At 35.4% G+C, this 15,819-nt stretch overlaps 4 protein-coding genes across 5 annotated transcripts; all 4 read left to right on the top strand.

Annotated features, from left to right (window-relative positions):
* Nucleotides 1–1,025: 1,025 nt before the first annotated feature.
* Nucleotides 1,026–2,315, top strand: LOC115623896 (Golgi-associated plant pathogenesis-related protein 1-like). The gene is made up of 5 exons (XM_030518450.1): nucleotides 1,026–1,461; nucleotides 1,527–1,646; nucleotides 1,701–1,915; nucleotides 1,978–2,064; nucleotides 2,125–2,315. The coding sequence occupies exons 1-5, from the start codon at nucleotides 1,414–1,416 to the stop codon at nucleotides 2,189–2,191; spliced, it is 537 nt and encodes a 178-aa protein (XP_030374310.1). The 5' UTR covers nucleotides 1,026–1,413; the 3' UTR covers nucleotides 2,192–2,315.
* A 352-nt stretch (nucleotides 2,316–2,667) lies between these two features.
* LOC115623403 (Golgi-associated plant pathogenesis-related protein 1-like) lies at nucleotides 2,668–3,597 on the top strand. 2 transcript variants are annotated; one of them, XR_003995407.1, is made up of 5 exons: nucleotides 2,668–2,759; nucleotides 2,824–2,943; nucleotides 2,999–3,213; nucleotides 3,281–3,362; nucleotides 3,423–3,597. XR_003995407.1 is itself a non-coding variant. In XM_030517713.1 (5 exons), exons 1-5 carry the CDS (start codon nucleotides 2,706–2,708, stop codon nucleotides 3,487–3,489), a joined length of 543 nt encoding a protein of 180 aa, XP_030373573.1. In that variant the 5' UTR covers nucleotides 2,668–2,705; the 3' UTR covers nucleotides 3,490–3,597. The 2 variants fall into 2 exon arrangements, 1 of the variants encoding a protein (XP_030373573.1); XM_030517713.1 differs by having other exon boundaries at nucleotides 3,276–3,362.
* Nucleotides 3,598–4,309: 712 nt separating this feature from the next.
* LOC115623894 lies at nucleotides 4,310–7,882 on the top strand. The gene is made up of 14 exons (XM_030518446.1): nucleotides 4,310–4,391; nucleotides 4,457–4,576; nucleotides 4,632–4,846; nucleotides 4,909–4,995; nucleotides 5,056–5,094; nucleotides 5,918–5,987; nucleotides 6,043–6,257; nucleotides 6,320–6,392; nucleotides 6,467–6,533; nucleotides 6,895–6,926; nucleotides 6,991–7,110; nucleotides 7,321–7,538; nucleotides 7,603–7,695; nucleotides 7,752–7,882. The coding sequence occupies exons 1-14, from the start codon at nucleotides 4,344–4,346 to the stop codon at nucleotides 7,828–7,830; spliced, it is 1,476 nt and encodes a 491-aa protein (XP_030374306.1). The 5' UTR covers nucleotides 4,310–4,343; the 3' UTR covers nucleotides 7,831–7,882.
* A 6,530-nt stretch (nucleotides 7,883–14,412) lies between these two features.
* LOC115623891 (Golgi-associated plant pathogenesis-related protein 1-like) lies at nucleotides 14,413–15,310 on the top strand. The gene is made up of 5 exons (XM_030518444.1): nucleotides 14,413–14,460; nucleotides 14,523–14,642; nucleotides 14,709–14,935; nucleotides 14,996–15,091; nucleotides 15,146–15,310. Exons 1-5 carry the CDS (start codon nucleotides 14,413–14,415, stop codon nucleotides 15,222–15,224), a joined length of 570 nt encoding a protein of 189 aa, XP_030374304.1. The 3' UTR covers nucleotides 15,225–15,310.
* Nucleotides 15,311–15,819: the final 509 nt, after the last annotated feature.

Here is a 15,819-nt window from a genome sequence, read left to right as displayed (position 1 = left end):
CCTTATCAGAAGCAAGAGTTGTCTTTGTAAAAGCTGCCAAATATGTATTTTGCTATCTTTTTTTTTAAAAAAATCCAAGCAATGAACCAAAATTTCCTCGCGTTTTTATTATTTATACTTTTGCCGGCGGTAAGAGATTGGATCGCAAAATAAACATTTGCTATATCTGTATTATATTTATTATTCAAATCAGATTCATGGTGATTTTGAAAACTCAATACTTGACGACCACAATTATTATAGAGCGAGACACAATGCTCCTAAATTGACGTTAAATGCTAATCTGAGCTCAGGCTGTGCTTCGTATGCTAAAGTAAAGACTCTTCAGATTAATCACATTATTATTAATCTTCAATTTCGTTGAAAAGGAAATTGCGGCTAAGAATAGTCTTGACCATTCAAAAGGCAATTATGGGGAGAATCTGTGTATGACATCTGCCAATCCAGTAACATGTGTGAAAATGTGGTACGACGAAATCAAGGACTACGATTACAGGAATCCAAAATTTTCACCAACCACTGGCCACTTTACTCAAGTGGTTTGGAAAAGCTCCAAAGAGATGGGGGTTGGCAAGACCAAGAGGTAAGTGTTGGCAAACATTACAGAAAACGTTCCTCATTAACACTTTAAGTATTATTTGCGAAGTTCGGATGGAGCCATCTGGGTGGTAACCAGATATTTACCTCGCGGAAATTGGATTGGGGAGTACGAGGAAAATGTGCTGCCGGCATGGTGAAGATTGAATTGCTTGAAAACTGTATTTAAACAATTAACAATTGTTCCTCCATTATACTTGTAGTAGCGCGAAGTTAGAGTGTGCATGTTTCTTATTATTCTTGTGGATGACAGCCATTTGAACGATTGGAGTACGATAATATAAAACATAGTTTTTTTTTCCACGGCTGCAAGCAAATATAGTATTGATTACTGTTTAATAATATTAGTGTTGTTCTGTAGTTCTTACTTTTTAATTTCGCAGATCATTCGACAATCACCATAAACGACGAGAACGAAGCTGGCATGCCCCCTGCTCGATTGCGAACAAGTTGAATTACTTTGATTGAATTTTTGGCAGCGTGATCGAACTTACTCGACCATACCCGGCACAGATCTCTGGTTCACAATAGAGCAGATTTTGAGAGTCTAGCACAGCTAGTTGGTCGATAACGATTACATATTATGAGCTATCACTGGCAGTGCTTGCAAGCATAACCATGCAAGATTAACTTCTGCAGACTAGTGTTCATACCGGCTCGATTCAGCGGACTATTGGATGTTCAGACGTGCATCAGTCATCGAGTCGAAGCTTTACCTTTTTTACACTCATCCAGCAAAAGTTGACTTTGTAACAGCTGCCAAATGTTTTGTTATCGATCACATAGACTAACAAATTTTGTTTATTATTGATAGAAATGAACCAAACTTTCTGCGCGTTTTTATTATTAATAGTTTTGCCAGCGGTAAGAGATTGGATCGCAAAACAAACTACTGCTACATTTTTATTAATATTCCTTATTCAAATTAGATTCATGGTGATTTCGAAAACTCAATGCTTGACGAGCACAATCATTATAGGGCGAAACACAATACTCCTAAATTGACGTTGAATGCTAATCTCAGCTCAGGCTGTAATTCGTTTGCTAAAGTAAGGAGCTTGCAGTTTAATCACATTATTATTAATCCTTACTTTGTTGAACAGGAACTTGCGGAAAAGAATAAGCTTGCCCATTCAAAAGGCCATTATGGGGAGAATGTATGTATGACAACTTCTAATCCGGTAACATGTGTGAAAATGTGGTACGACGAAATCAAGGACTATGATTTCAGGAATCCTAAATTTTCACTACTCTCTGGCCACTTTACTCAAGTGGTTTGGAAAAGCTCCAAAGAGTTGGGTGTTGGCAAGGCCAAGAGGTAGGTTTCATAACGAAATATCGCAAATATTTATAATAGCTCACTGAGTAACAATTTCGCAGCTCACAAGGAGCAACCTACGTGGTAGCTAGATATACGCCGGCCGGAAATGTCGATGGAAAGTTTAAGGAAAACGTGCTGCCCTTAAGGTAACAAATATTTCACTACAGCAATATTTCAATATTTATTTAATTGTTTCTTTATTACAGTGGCACGAAGCTCGAATGCTCCTACTTTATATTGTTATTGATAACGATCTTATTCTTATTCAAATAATATTGAATTATCGATGGTGCTTAAAATTTCCTGCCGATCAGATCAATTCGAATTTTGAATGTTATATGTTTTGTGGTTCTAATATTATTCACTTCAAATACACATACACCTAGCCCTCGCTAAACACGACCTCTTTGAATAAGAACTCGGTCTAACACGATTAAAAATTTGCTACCTTTCCTCTTTCAACACGCTGAAATCCTCGTTCTGCCTCGATTTCGCTTAATTTGATTGAATTTTTGGCAGCTCTCCGGTTCACACTGCAGCAGATTTAGAGTTCTGTTCTTTTCCACGACAATCTATTACAGCTGCAAAAATCATGTATCGCGTTGGCCGATAACGATAACATATTGGGGGCTATCGCTGGCACTGCTTGCAAGAACCAGGACTAATCTCTACAGGCGCAGTAGACCCCATCCGGCAGACTACTGGAAGCAAAAGTTGTCTTTGTAACAGATGCCAAATATGTACTTTTTTATCAATCACATTTAATCAGAAATTTCGCTTGATATTCATGGCAGTGAACCAAAATTTCTGCACGTTTTTGTTATTTATACTTTTGCCAGCGGTAAGAGATTGGATCGCAAAATAAACTACTGCTATATGTATGTTATATTTATTATTCAAATTAGATTCATGGTGACTTTGAAAACTCAGTGCTTGACGAGCACAATCGTTATAGGGCGAAACACAATACTCCTAAATTGACGTTGAACGCTGATCTGAGCTCAGGCTGTGCTTCGTATGCTAAAGTAAGGAGTTTGCAGATTAATCACATTATTTTTAATCTTCACTTTCGTTGAAAAGGAAATTGCGGCTAAGAACAGTCTTGACCATTCAATTGGCAATTATGGGGAGAATCTATGTGTGAGATCTTCTAATCCGGTAGAATGTGTGAAAATGTGGTACGACGAAATGAAGGACTACGATTTCAAGAAACCCAAATTTTCTTCGGCCACTGGTCATTTTACTCAAATGCTTTGGAGAAGCTCCAAAGAGATGGGGGTTGGCAAGGCCAAGAGGTAAGTTACGCAACGAAATATCACAAAGGTTTTCCATAGCCCATTGCGTCCCATTTCCGCAGTTCAGGTGGATTAATCTACGTGGTTGCCAGATATAAACCGGCCGGAAATGTCGTGGGAAAATTTAAAGAAAACGTGCTGCCCCTAGGGTAATAAATATTTTACTACAGAAATATTTCAACATTTATTTAACGATTTCTACCTTACAGTGGCACGAAGCCCGAATGTTCCTACTTGATAATGTTATTGTGGGTGATCTTGTTCTTATTCAAATAATAATGAGTTATCGCTTGTCCTCTTATATTTCCTGCCGATCAGATTAATTCGAATTTTGAAATGTTACTTTATATGTGATGTGATGATTCTAATATTATTAAATCGTAAATGTGCAAATACAAATACACCTAGACCTCGCTTAACACGATCTCTTTTAATAACAAGAGAGAACGCTACAGTAGAGCAAGCCCGCCAGTGAAGTACCCTGAACCCGCACCTGTTCAGTCACTGAGTTAAATGCACCCCTGGCAGAAGCAAAGCGAAGAAGAAGAGTGAACTTTATGCTGCAGCTTGTGGGCGTAGTACTAGAGTGAAATTGTTCAGCAAATAACTTTTCTGGAAATTTACCGCTTTGAATGAAATTTAAAAGAAAAGTAGATAATTATATAAGTAGATTAAAGTCTGGTTTCTGTAGCTTTTGAAATGTTGACAGTATTGACGAAATTCTATTAAATAAACTCGCTAGGGCCTAGAAGCGTTTTCGAAATTTAGGCGTCTATCCAGACAGACGTACTGACGTGTCTAGATCGAATTCTCTTGCCATGCTGATCAAGAATATATATACTTTATGGGGTCATCTATTACATACTCTTATGTTCTGTTCTTTTCCACTTGAGTCTATTACACTGCAAAAATCATGTATCGGGTTGGTCGATAACGATACAATATTGTGGGCTATCGCTTGCACTGGTTGCAAGAACCAAGACTAATCTATACAGAAAAGTGTTCACACAGACGCAGTAGACTCGTTTCTACAGACTATTGGAAGCAAAAGTTGTCTTTGTAACAGATGCCAATTATATACTTTGTTATCAATCACATTTAATCAGAAATTTCGTTTGATATTCATAGCAATGAACCAAAATTTCCTCGCGTTTTTATTATTTATACTTTTGCCAGTGGTAAGAGATTGGATCGCACAACAAATTACTGCTATATGTTTATTAATATTCATTATTCAAATCAGATTCATGGTGATTTTGAAGACTCAATACTTGACGAGCACAATCGTTATAGGGCGAAACACAATACTCCTAAATTGACGTTGGACTCTGGTCTGAGCTCAGGATGTGCTTCGTATGCTAAGGTAAGGAAATTGCAGATTAATCTCATTATTTTTAATCTTCACTTTCGTTGAAAAGGAAATTGCGGCTAAGAACAGTCTTGACCATTCAAGTGGAAATTATGGGGAGAATCTATGTATGAGATCTTCTGACCCGGTGCAATGTGTGAAAATGTGGTACGACGAAATCAAGGACTACGATTACAAGAATCCTAAATTTTCGGCAGCCACAGGCCATTTCACTCAAGTCATTTGGAAAAGCTCCAAAAAGATGGGGGTTGGCAAGGCCAAGAGGTAAGTTACATAAAGAAATATCACATTTTTTTTCCATGGCACACTGAGTAACATTTGCGCAGTTCAAGTGGAGCATACTACGTGGTAGCTAGATATACGCCGGCCGGAAATGTGGTGGGCAAATTTAAGGAAAACGTGCTGCCCTTAAGGTAACAACTATTTCACTACAGCAATATTTCAATATTTATTTAACTGTTTCTATATTGCAGTGGCACGAAGCCCGAATGTTCCTACTTGATAATGTTATTGTGGGTGATCTTGTTCTTATTCAAATAATAATGAATTGTCTAATATTTGCTGCGGATCCGATTAATTCGAATTTTGAAATGTTACTTTATATTTGATGTGCACTTATAAATATACACCTAGCCCTCCCTTAACACTACCTCTTTTAATAAAAACTCGGTTTAATACTTGGTTTAATACCTTTTTAAAAATTTGCTACCTGTTCGTCTGGCAGCGGCTTTTAACACGCTGAAAGCCTCGTTTTTTCACGTAAGAAGTACAAAAATATTAAATAATAGAAGCGTATTACTTTAACTCAACTTTTGATTTGATTTCATTTTTGGCAGCTCTCTTCTTCACACTGCAGCAGATTTTATGTTCTGTTCTTTTTTACTCGAATCTATCACAGCTGCAAAATTTGTGTGTCGGGTTGGTCGATAACGATGACATATTATGGGCTATCGCTGGCACTGCTTGCAAGAATCGCCACGCCGGATTAATCTCTACAGTGTTCACCCCGACGCAGTAGACTCGATTCGGCAGACTATTGGACATTCACACGTGCAGCAGACGAGTCGGAGCCACTGTAACTTCACCTTTTCTACACTCAGTTGTCTTTGTAACAGATGTAAGATATATATTTTGTAATCGATCACATTAAATCACCAATTTTGTTTAATAGCAATGAACAAAAATTTCAGTTCGTTTTTATTATTAATACTATTGCCAGCGGTAAGAGATTGGATCACAAAGCAAACCACTGCAAGATGTTTACTATATTTATTATTCAAATTAGTTTCATGGTGATTTTGAAAACTCAGTGCTTGACGAGCACAATCGTTATAGGGCGAAACACAAGACTCCTAAATTGACGTTGAACGCTGATCTGACCTCAGGCTGTGCTTCGTATGCTAAAGTAAGGAATTTGCAGATTAATCACATTATAATAAGTCTTGAATTCTGTTGAAAAGGAAATTGCTGATAAGAATAAGCTTGAGTATTCAAAAGGCAATTATGGGGAGAACCTATGTATGACATCTTCTAATCCGGTGGAATGTGTGAAAACGTGGTACGACGAAATCAAGGACTACGATTTCAGGCATCATCGATTTTCATTCGGCACTGGCCACTTTACTCAAGTGGTTTGGAAAAGCTCTAAGGAGTTGGGTGTTGGCAAGGCCAAGAGGTAGGTTTCATAAGGAAATATCGCAAATATTTATCATAGCTCATTGAGTAACAATTTCGCAGTTCAAAAGGAGCAACCTACGTAGTAGCTAGATATACGCCGGCCGGAAATATCGATGGAAAATACAAGGAAAACGTACTGCCCTTAGAGTAACAAATATTTCATTAAAGCAATATTTGAATATCTATTTAACTGTTTCTATATTACAGAGGCACGATGCCCGAATGTTCCTACTTGATAATGTTATTTTGGGTGATCTTATTCTTATTCAAATAAGTATGAATTATCGCAGGTCCTGTAATATTTCCTGCCGATCCGATTAATGAGTTAATTAATTAATTAATTTTTTTTGAAATGTGTGCAGTAAAAGTTATGTGGTTTCATTTTTATTTGTGTTCATTTACTTCAAAAGGAAGAAGAGTTTTAGAACGTCCAAATTTCTGATGACTGATGCATCAATAATTGAAACTTGTGCTCCAGAATGCCACTTTTCTCAGCAGTAGAGAAAGATTTGTATTAAAAGTATATTATAACCTGCACCTTCTTTAAACCGAATGAAACATTTGAAAATGCTGTCTAATGTTTTATAAATTTCTGAAAAAACCCAAAAGATAAACAAAATTAATAATGAACATAGTTTGTTGCGCGCTTTTGTTATGTTTACCAGCGGTAAGGACAAATAATATAACTATAGTCACAAGGATCGATTCAAGAAGCTTTACTTTTCATTTAGATTCATGCATCTGTTGAGGAAGACGTGCTGGAGAGACATAATAGTTATAGAGAAAAACACAATTCACCTGCTTTGACTTTAAATAGTCGACTCAGCAGAGAATGTGCTGATTACGCTAAAGTAATAAAAAAAATTAAATTCTGTACACCAGCTATGAAAGCATATTATGTGTCCGTCTGTGTATCGATCCTAATGTTAGCTTGTGTGTCCGTATATGACTTGACTTTGAATTTCCTTTGAATTTCCTTCTCCCGTTCACTTTATTAAATATTTGGATACAGAATAAGTTGGTAAGCAAGTTCATGATAATATATTTTTGTTTATTTGAAGGAAATAGCGCAGAAGGACGTGCTTAAGCCTTCGGGGGAGAACTGGTATGGCGAAAGCCTATGCCGAACAACTTACGACCCGACAACTTGTGTCAGAGACTGGTACAATGAAATCAAGGAATACGATTACGATAACCCAAAATTATCGAAGGAAACTGAACACTTTACACAACTAGTTTGGAAAAGCACCGAAGAGCTGGGAGTCGGTGTTGCCAAAGGGTAGGCCTCAGCTAATAATATCAACCTATGTATTATTTGTAATTCAATATTTGAACTCCTGCAGCGCGAGAGGCGACAGCTTTGTAGTGGCGAGATATGTCCCGCCTGGCAATGTGCCAGGCTACTTTGAAGATAATGTGCCAATCAAAGGTAGAAGGTAAATATTACATACCACTTACATACTAACATTAATAATTAATTATCCGCACACAGCACCCGGCCAACACATTCCATTGCTCTTATCATATGCATAGCGATCGCCTCCTTGTTAAATATCGCTTTTCTATTATGACAATCCAACGAATCCTTGCCAAAATAAAAGCTAAGTGGGTGCTTAAAACAATAAAAAAAATATGGTTTTGTGGCTGAAAATTGTAAATTGTCTTGTGTATGCAAAATTGTTAACTAAATGTCGTGAATAATATGGAATGGAATATCATTTTAATACTGATTGATTTTTTTAAGGAATGTTTTTTATTTTTTATTCATCATGGAATTTTAAATTGTTTTTTTTTTTAATTTTGAATAGTTTTTTAAGAATATCATTTTAATGCTGATTGTTTTTTTAAGAAAATTTTTTTATTTGTTATTTATCATAGAATTTTAAATTTGTTTTTTTTTTTAATTTTGAATAGTTTTTTAAGAAAGTTTATTTTTTGTTTATTGGCTTATTAGTTCTTTTGTACAGATCAGTTCTACCGGACATCGGAAAAAGGCAAATTTCGTACATACCTACGACAAAGGAGGTTAGGTTTCGAAATGTTTTCTAAAAGTTTCTATAACAATTATCGTTGTAAATACAAGAAAATAGTATGCTTTACTGGGCTCTGCTGTTTGAAAATTTCATAAGAAGCAAGAAAGTTATGCTCGATTCATTGCAACGCAATAAAGAGAATAAGTCTAACAGAAACATTTATTTTCAACAAATCATGATTTATGTGGTTTTTAATAAAATTGTGTTATTGATTGAAATTGAGGAACTTCATTGGCGAGCTTTACAGAGCTACCGTTATCTTTATGTAATTCACATAAAAGTAAATAACAAAACCCAGTTATTGATTAAAAAGGATTTAGTATAGTACATATTCATATTTTACAAATATTACAAAATAGAACAGAACTAGCCCTATCTAGTCAGCTACAAAGGCATGCACTGCAGTAAAAGCTTTGATTAACTACCAAAAGTTATTAAATAATTCTCAAAATACGTTCTCTCATGTCGTTATTAAATTGAGAAGAACGAACAATTTTCTTTTATAGCATACAATTGCACATTGAATACGTAAATTATTAACGAAATACCTATTTAGACAAAACGAGCCCACATACACCTAGTTGATCCTTAATATCTGTTCCTTTTTAACTCGATTTTTTATTTATTTTAATTTGGAGTTACTTGGCGCCTTTCGGTATGAAGAATTCCTTGGCTGTCCACGTTTGTTACATGGAAATTGTGTCGTCTTTGTATACGAAGGATATTGACATTTTATCTTAAATGTGAATTTTCAGTATTGCAGTATTCCTACTAGCTAGTTTTAACACGATTTATTGATTTAGCTATTACAATATTTATACTCTGTACATGAAATATACAATAGTATATTAGGTTTGCGCGAGCTGAAAAATGTAACAGGCAGAAGGAGGCGTGCTAGACCCCACAAAGTATATATATTCTTGATCAGCATGACAAGACGAATCGATTTAGCCCTGTCTGTCTGTCTGTCCGTCTGTCCGTCCGTATGATCACCTAGATCTCAGAGACTATAAGAGCTAGAGACACCAAATTTTGCACAAAGATGCCTTATGTGTGTACGCTATACGAGTTTGTTTTATTTTTTTGATTCCCCCCCCCCCCCACTTCCGCCCTATGGGGGTTTTCCCGATTTTCCATTCGTATAATCGCCTATATCTCGGAGACGATAAGACCTAGGCACACCAAATTTTAGTCCAAGATGTCTTGTGTGAATACGCAGAAAATGTATATTTTGGGATTTCCCTCCCTCCCCCTTCTCTACCGCAAATCGCGATTTTCTCTAACTCCCGTAATTCTTGGAATTTCGAACTAAAATTTTGAAAACACTCCCATTATTATGTGTCCGTGTGTCAAATTTCACTATAAATAAATATATTTGCTGCTGCAGCGGTGCTCAAGCGCTGCCCGCGGCTGTTGTTGATGCTGGTGCTTTGGTTGACTGCACGCATGTTTACACAGCCCGATTTAACAAGAAGTTATAGCCATAAATATATTTGCTGCTGCAGCGCTGCCCAAGCGCTGCCCACGGCTGTTGTTAATGTTGCTGTTTAGTTGACTGCGAAAATGCTTACACAGACACAAATACACGCACATAAACATACATACACTCACATAGACGCAATTGCTTTGTATATGTGCAATTATATACCCTTTACGTGAGTTCGAATACCGAGAAAGGTAAAATCGATCAAATTTTTTTAAATTTTCTTATTTTTTTCTATAATTATTGTAAACATATGTACAGAGTATTTCAAAGTCGCTTAGCTTTTTTACTTGTTATAATTATTTGAGTTCATATCCGATTTACAAAATGGACCTATTACAAGTATGTATTTTTTTTCGTTTTATTTGTTTGTGTACGCACCTGCAAATCCATACCTGTATACAGCCTTTATACGTAGTGTTTCTGCCTATATGTTGTACACATGCCTATATGTATTTATAAATTGGGGCACATAAGACATTGATAGAACAGGGAATGGGATATTTAAGCACGCCCATCAATGTGAAGCGCAGCACACAATAAATCTTCGTCACAAGCACAAATTGACATTTTACAACCAAACCAACGGATGCCAAAGTAAGTTGCAGCCACAGCCTCCATAGCCCGTATACCCGTAGCCATTGCCATTGCCATCGCCATCGCCATCGACACCGCCATAGCCACGGCTGCCAACCAACAACTGCCGCACACGTCTGGCGGTTCTATCGCCAATTTGGATGGGTTGTTGTTGCAATTGCTGCCGCTGATATTGTTGTCAACAATGATGGCCCAAAGCATCAGCCAGATGCGTTGCGGCACCAACTCATCGTTTGACACGCACACACAAAGCCCAACACACACACATACACACATGCTTATGAAGCTGTCACCCACAGGCAATCGCGCCTGTCAGCTCCTGCCCCTGCCACAGCCCCCACATTGGCACTATTCGAAGCACTGGAATAGGAAAAACTTTAATATCTGATAGCGGGCGTTCGTTCGCTTGTGTGCGAAAGTGTGTGCCTGTGTGAGTGTGTTGTACACTAATAGAGTTATCCTGCTGCCGTTGACGATATAAACGCATCGCATTATCCTTTCCCTTACGCGCATACTACGCATAGCACAATATAATTGCAAAATAGCACAACCACGATCCATCCACATGGCTTCCTTTTTTGGGGCAATCTGTCAGGCAGTCAAACGTCAGATGGCAAAACGATGAACATTTAAGGACCTTAATGCAAAAATGCATTAAAGCGCCAACTGCTGCCACTGCCACTGCCACGTCTGCTCCTGCGAAAGTCGAAACTATCCGCTGTGAAATAACATCGTTTGCCTTTTTTTATGAATGTGCAGGGCATGTTGATGGCAATTGAAGCACCAAAGTGGCTGCCATAATGACCGGAGGTCGCAGATAATGTTCATAAATATGCTCGGCACACAGAGCCATGCAGACCAGAGTTTGGTAAAAGGCTATACATACACACACGCACATAGCTATTTCCCCCATGAACTATGCACAGATTTGTTGTCAAATAAAAAAGTTGAGCTAGTTTGTTCTCAATGTCAAGTGTTCTTGAACATAATAAATATGTATGTAGTTAATATCAGCATTATATATACTCGTGTATACCATGTGGTTTTTAAAAGGAAAAATGAAAAAAAAAAAACAAAGATTTCGATGTCCAACTCAAAAATATAAATTAAAGAGCAATCAGATGCGTGAGTCTCAGAAGTCGTGATAAGGGTGCATGGAAAGTTGAAATACTTGAAAAAGTATAAATTGAAGAACTGAATCAAATGAAAGGAAATAAAATAACAACAAATACAAATCGAGTTAAAAATTAAACAAATTTAAAAATAGAAAAATCTAAACACTAAGGCGCAGACAACCGTACATCTGAAGCGGCGAAATGAAAATAAAATAAATAAACTCTGCCTTCCAGCTACATTTGGCATGTTCTCACAGTAAAAAAGGAAAGTGTTGGTATAAAAAATAAAATAAAATAGTAAATAAATAAAGGCTTCACGAAGCCATCTATCCGTCTCCGTTTATCTCAATTAAAATAAGCAGAAGAATTAGAATGAGTACACAAATAGAGAAACACTTTTGTTCTTCTTACAACTCTATATACCATTAATTTTGGATTTTGGTAACATATGTTGTGCTATCTAAGATTTTCCCAAGAACGTGTTTTCAAAGAATTTAAATTTGCACTTCTAATGCCGCTTTATTTTTGGCAGGAAGAAAATTATTTTTGTTATTGCAATCATAAAAATTAATATTAAACTTGTTTATAGTTTGACTGAAAATTTGAATCAATGCTTTGCAATGGTTGGACTATGGAGCTATAAGAGTTTTTAAGTACAAAACTTGGAATATTATCTACCCCAGAAGAGTATGAAGATTAACTGGAAATTAGACAAATATGAGTGTATGGAATGAGGACAAGAAATGTTGGAAGAATACGAATAAGTTGACTGCAAAAAATGGACAAACATAATTTGAAGAGTTAGTTTATAAATAACAGCGCCATTAAAGAATTTCATACAAGTTGCATTCAAAAACAGACTAGCAGTCAAATTAACTCAGCTGGAAAAGTTCCAGTAGTCCCTGCTCTTTGTTCAAAATAATAAATCTTTGATTACAGGCAAAAAGTAGCTGCATTCGTGAGCATTTCTTTCTGGGGGGACCAATGTTCACACGCTCGAATAATCTGCGTACGCAATTCGCACAGCTTTCAAAACTTGTTTGAGTTGTTTATTTTATTTTTTTTTTGAAACTTGCGCGCAAAACAAATAAAAACAACAACTATTACTTTTTAATATTTCGAACAAGAAATGTGTATTTATTTTCTACCTTTCAATTTTTATTTACAAGTATTTCAATTTCCAATGTTCTTTTCAGCTTCAAAGTTAAATAAACTCAACGCCTCAAAAATCCTAATCTCTTAATGTTCACAATTCTAGCTTTAGTGAACAAATAATAAAACAAATTAGTACGAGTACAATGAAAATTCCAATTAGTTTTAAAACTATGCCTAATGTCAATATTTGACACCCAAACTCAACTAAAATTGCGCTTCACAAAGACTTACACTGTGCCTGCCTTTTAGAAAGAAAGCAATTTTACACTCAAAATATGACACTGCGTAGCAATTTGAAATTTATTTGCTTTAAGAGTAAATCTATGTGGGTTATGAAAAGTAACCATTGCTAAACGACGTGATTTACTTGTATATGGGCTACACGAATTTATTGAGATGTGGGGAAATCGTTTATATATTTGTTCATTTAAATTGAAATTTTCTTGCAGCCAACTTTTTTTCTCACATATATATTTGTACATAGTATATAGAAAAATATTTTATGCAATGCTGCTCACTTAAATAATCTACGGAGAAATGCGGTTTTGCGTTCCTTGAGTGTTGACTTTTATCAACTTCCTGTCGGTTGGTGCCTGGCAATCTGCAGTTGAAATGCAGTCCTTCTGCTCCATCAGCGCATAACAAAGCCGCATGCATGTTTTTCTGTCATGCGGTGTCAGATGGAATAAACGACTAAACCATCACACATACTACCATCCATATAAATTGTTTTGTTGCTACGTGTGTTGCACATACAACTATACAAGTGCTTATGCGAGTATGCCTTAAAGTCAGAGGTTGCAACAAAACTTGGTTAGCACAGTCATCAGGACTTAGTTTGGTATACAAACGAATAACATAAAATTAAGCATTTGACTGAATTTTAAAACAGTATGCTAATTATAATTCTAAGCTAAATAATTCAATTGTGTTTCAACGTACGCATAGCTTCGTTGCGCTGAGTTTTAAATATATTGGTATAGTCTATGGAATTTCTTTCTTACTAAAAAAAATAAATTTTGATAATTAATGGTTTAATCAAAAATGAAATAATATTGTTAAAAGGAATATTCTCTTTGCTATGGAGAGAACGAATAAGTATTGATATCTCCGTGATAGCTTAATTAAATTTTAATGAAGTTCATTTAAATTTTAATATTCAGCACTCCCCTCTTAAACTGCCTTGTCTAACAAATTTGAATGCAATCCAAGCAGCTCTATACTGCCTTCATGTATTTGCTTACAAAGTCCTTCTGAAATGTATTTGTAAACGGAACATAAATATTTAGGATTATTTTATAACATTCAACTTTTGCTCTTAAAAAATTATACTTTTTATGGACATATATATAGTATACATATGCTTAGTGTTCTGTTTACTAATGTTGCCGCCCAACTTTTTATATTCATATTGCTAAGAAATTCAGTTTCTAAACGCTTAAATATTAAATATTCAATGAAACTCAAACAAATGAATATTTATCCAAAAAAAAGCTTTTAACATAAAATATATAATTCAATCAATATTATATCAAGTTTTAATTATGAAGTTTTTTAAAAAGAAATAACAATTATAAGTACTTTTAGCCGGTCTATAATTTTCCCTTATACCCACTTTTTGTATCGCCCTTTTCCCTTTCTGTGTACCGAGCATAAATGTATCCTAATAATAAATGTTAACTACGTTTTGAATCAACTGTCTAATAATTACACACATATGCTTTGAATTGTATTTAAAAACAGGCACAATGTATTTAACAAGAAATAAGAATGAAAAAAATTCTAAGTATATGGTTGCTCCTATTATCCCTGCCACTGGTTAGTAGACATAGAAATAGTTGGAAACTCACTATTCAGAGTGACGTGGTTGCTTCTTTCAGATTCCCGCTGATTTTGAGGACGATATAGTTGAGAAAATTAATTACTTCAGACGTCAACACAAAGTACCGCGTCTGAAGTTGAACAAAGATCTCAGCACTGCAGCCATGGAAGCTGCTTATGTAATAAGTATATTTAATATATAATTTCCGATCTTGTTAAAAACTAGATTCGTATTGATTTTCAAGGTTTATGCTTTGGGAAAATTTGCATATGTTGACAATCCACTGTCTCCGTACACAGAAAATGGTTGCATCATGAGTATACGACATCCTCCCACAGACTGCATAGAAAAATGGTACAACGAAGGCGCTAGCTATGATTTTAAAAATCCTAATCCTTCTATTTACAATAGAGAGTTTGCGGTTTTAATGTGGAGATCATCCAGAGAAGTAGGCATTGGCTATGCCATGACGTACGGACAAACTGTATAGTAGCTATAAACCCAAACCATAATGCACATATTTTGCCACAGACCCGATCTAATGAGCTACTGTATGATTGTGAGGCTGGCGCCGGCTGGCTTACAAGATGGAGAGTTCGAGCAAAATGTAACCCCACGAAATCAAAGGTAACTAGAAAAACATTTGAGAAATGCATTTTAAATAAATTATATCTTTTATAGCAATAATATGCAAATTAGCGAGGATGTCATCAAATTTTTGTGGATCTCTGTACTTCTACAGCTAATAATTGTAACTTAATCATTTATTACTGATCGTCAACTTATTTGTTAATGAGATGTTAATAGCGGTGATATAACTAATAAAGCTGAATAAATGAAAAATCAGTCCAGAGAACAAATAAAAAAATTTCTAATGCATCAAACATTATTTCTTTTAGATAACATGTGATGAAAATCAACTTTTCATTTCACAACATATTATTAAAACTCTTTAATCTTGTCACAAAAAAACACAATTTATATAAAGCTTTTAATCCAATAAAAATGTTAACGAAAATACAGCCATAAACATTTTAAATGAAATTTGCCAAATATTAAAGCATATATTTTCGTGGTTAAGGCTATAAAGCTTCGTTACCACAAAGAATTATTATATTGTTATAAAGCTATTTGAGTATAAATCTTAATTATTCTCATTAATAATGATTGTTAATAACAATCAACAATTGCCTTGAGGCCCAAAATATCGAGTATCCGTAATGTTGTCATAATGAAAACCAAGCCGCAATGAAACTGATACATCACATTACTTTAAAAATCGATGGATACACATACATACTTACATGTAGAAAGAACATCACTTGGTAGCCACAACATCCTTACCGCAGCATCCT

The sequence above is a fragment of the Scaptodrosophila lebanonensis genome, unplaced genomic scaffold, assembly GCF_003285725.1.
Source record: "Scaptodrosophila lebanonensis strain 11010-0011.00,11010-0021.00 unplaced genomic scaffold, SlebRS2 tig00000053-arrow-pilon, whole genome shotgun sequence".
In the NCBI taxonomy this organism is placed as follows: domain Eukaryota; kingdom Metazoa; phylum Arthropoda; class Insecta; order Diptera; family Drosophilidae; genus Scaptodrosophila; species Scaptodrosophila lebanonensis.
Note: the sequence above shows the minus strand (reverse complement) of the source record. Positions and strands in the feature narration are given on the sequence as shown.

Excerpts from the sequence above, each read along its gene's own strand:
- LOC115623891 (XM_030518444.1), top strand. The coding sequence starts at position 14,413 with ATGAAAAAAATTCTAAGTATATGGTTGCTCCTATTATCCCTGCCACTG. Across the intron at positions 14,643-14,708 it reads CAGCCATGGAAGCTGCTTAT|GTTTATGCTTTGGGAAAATT; the intron begins GTAATAAGTATA and ends TTGATTTTCAAG. Across the intron at positions 14,936-14,995 it reads GGCATTGGCTATGCCATGAC|ACCCGATCTAATGAGCTACT; the intron begins GTACGGACAAAC and ends ATTTTGCCACAG.
- LOC115623894 (XM_030518446.1), top strand. The coding sequence starts at position 4,344 with ATGAACCAAAATTTCCTCGCGTTTTTATTATTTATACTTTTGCCAGTG. Across the intron at positions 4,577-4,631 it reads GATGTGCTTCGTATGCTAAG|GAAATTGCGGCTAAGAACAG; the intron begins GTAAGGAAATTG and ends TTCGTTGAAAAG. Across the intron at positions 5,988-6,042 it reads GCTGTGCTTCGTATGCTAAA|GAAATTGCTGATAAGAATAA; the intron begins GTAAGGAATTTG and ends TCTGTTGAAAAG.
- LOC115623403 (XM_030517713.1), top strand. The coding sequence starts at position 2,706 with ATGGCAGTGAACCAAAATTTCTGCACGTTTTTGTTATTTATACTTTTG. Across the intron at positions 2,944-2,998 it reads GCTGTGCTTCGTATGCTAAA|GAAATTGCGGCTAAGAACAG; the intron begins GTAAGGAGTTTG and ends TTCGTTGAAAAG. Across the intron at positions 3,214-3,275 it reads GGGGTTGGCAAGGCCAAGAG|TTCAGGTGGATTAATCTACG; the intron begins GTAAGTTACGCA and ends CCATTTCCGCAG.
- LOC115623896 (XM_030518450.1), top strand. The coding sequence starts at position 1,414 with ATGAACCAAACTTTCTGCGCGTTTTTATTATTAATAGTTTTGCCAGCG. Across the intron at positions 1,647-1,700 it reads GCTGTAATTCGTTTGCTAAA|GAACTTGCGGAAAAGAATAA; the intron begins GTAAGGAGCTTG and ends TTTGTTGAACAG. Across the intron at positions 1,916-1,977 it reads GGTGTTGGCAAGGCCAAGAG|CTCACAAGGAGCAACCTACG; the intron begins GTAGGTTTCATA and ends ACAATTTCGCAG.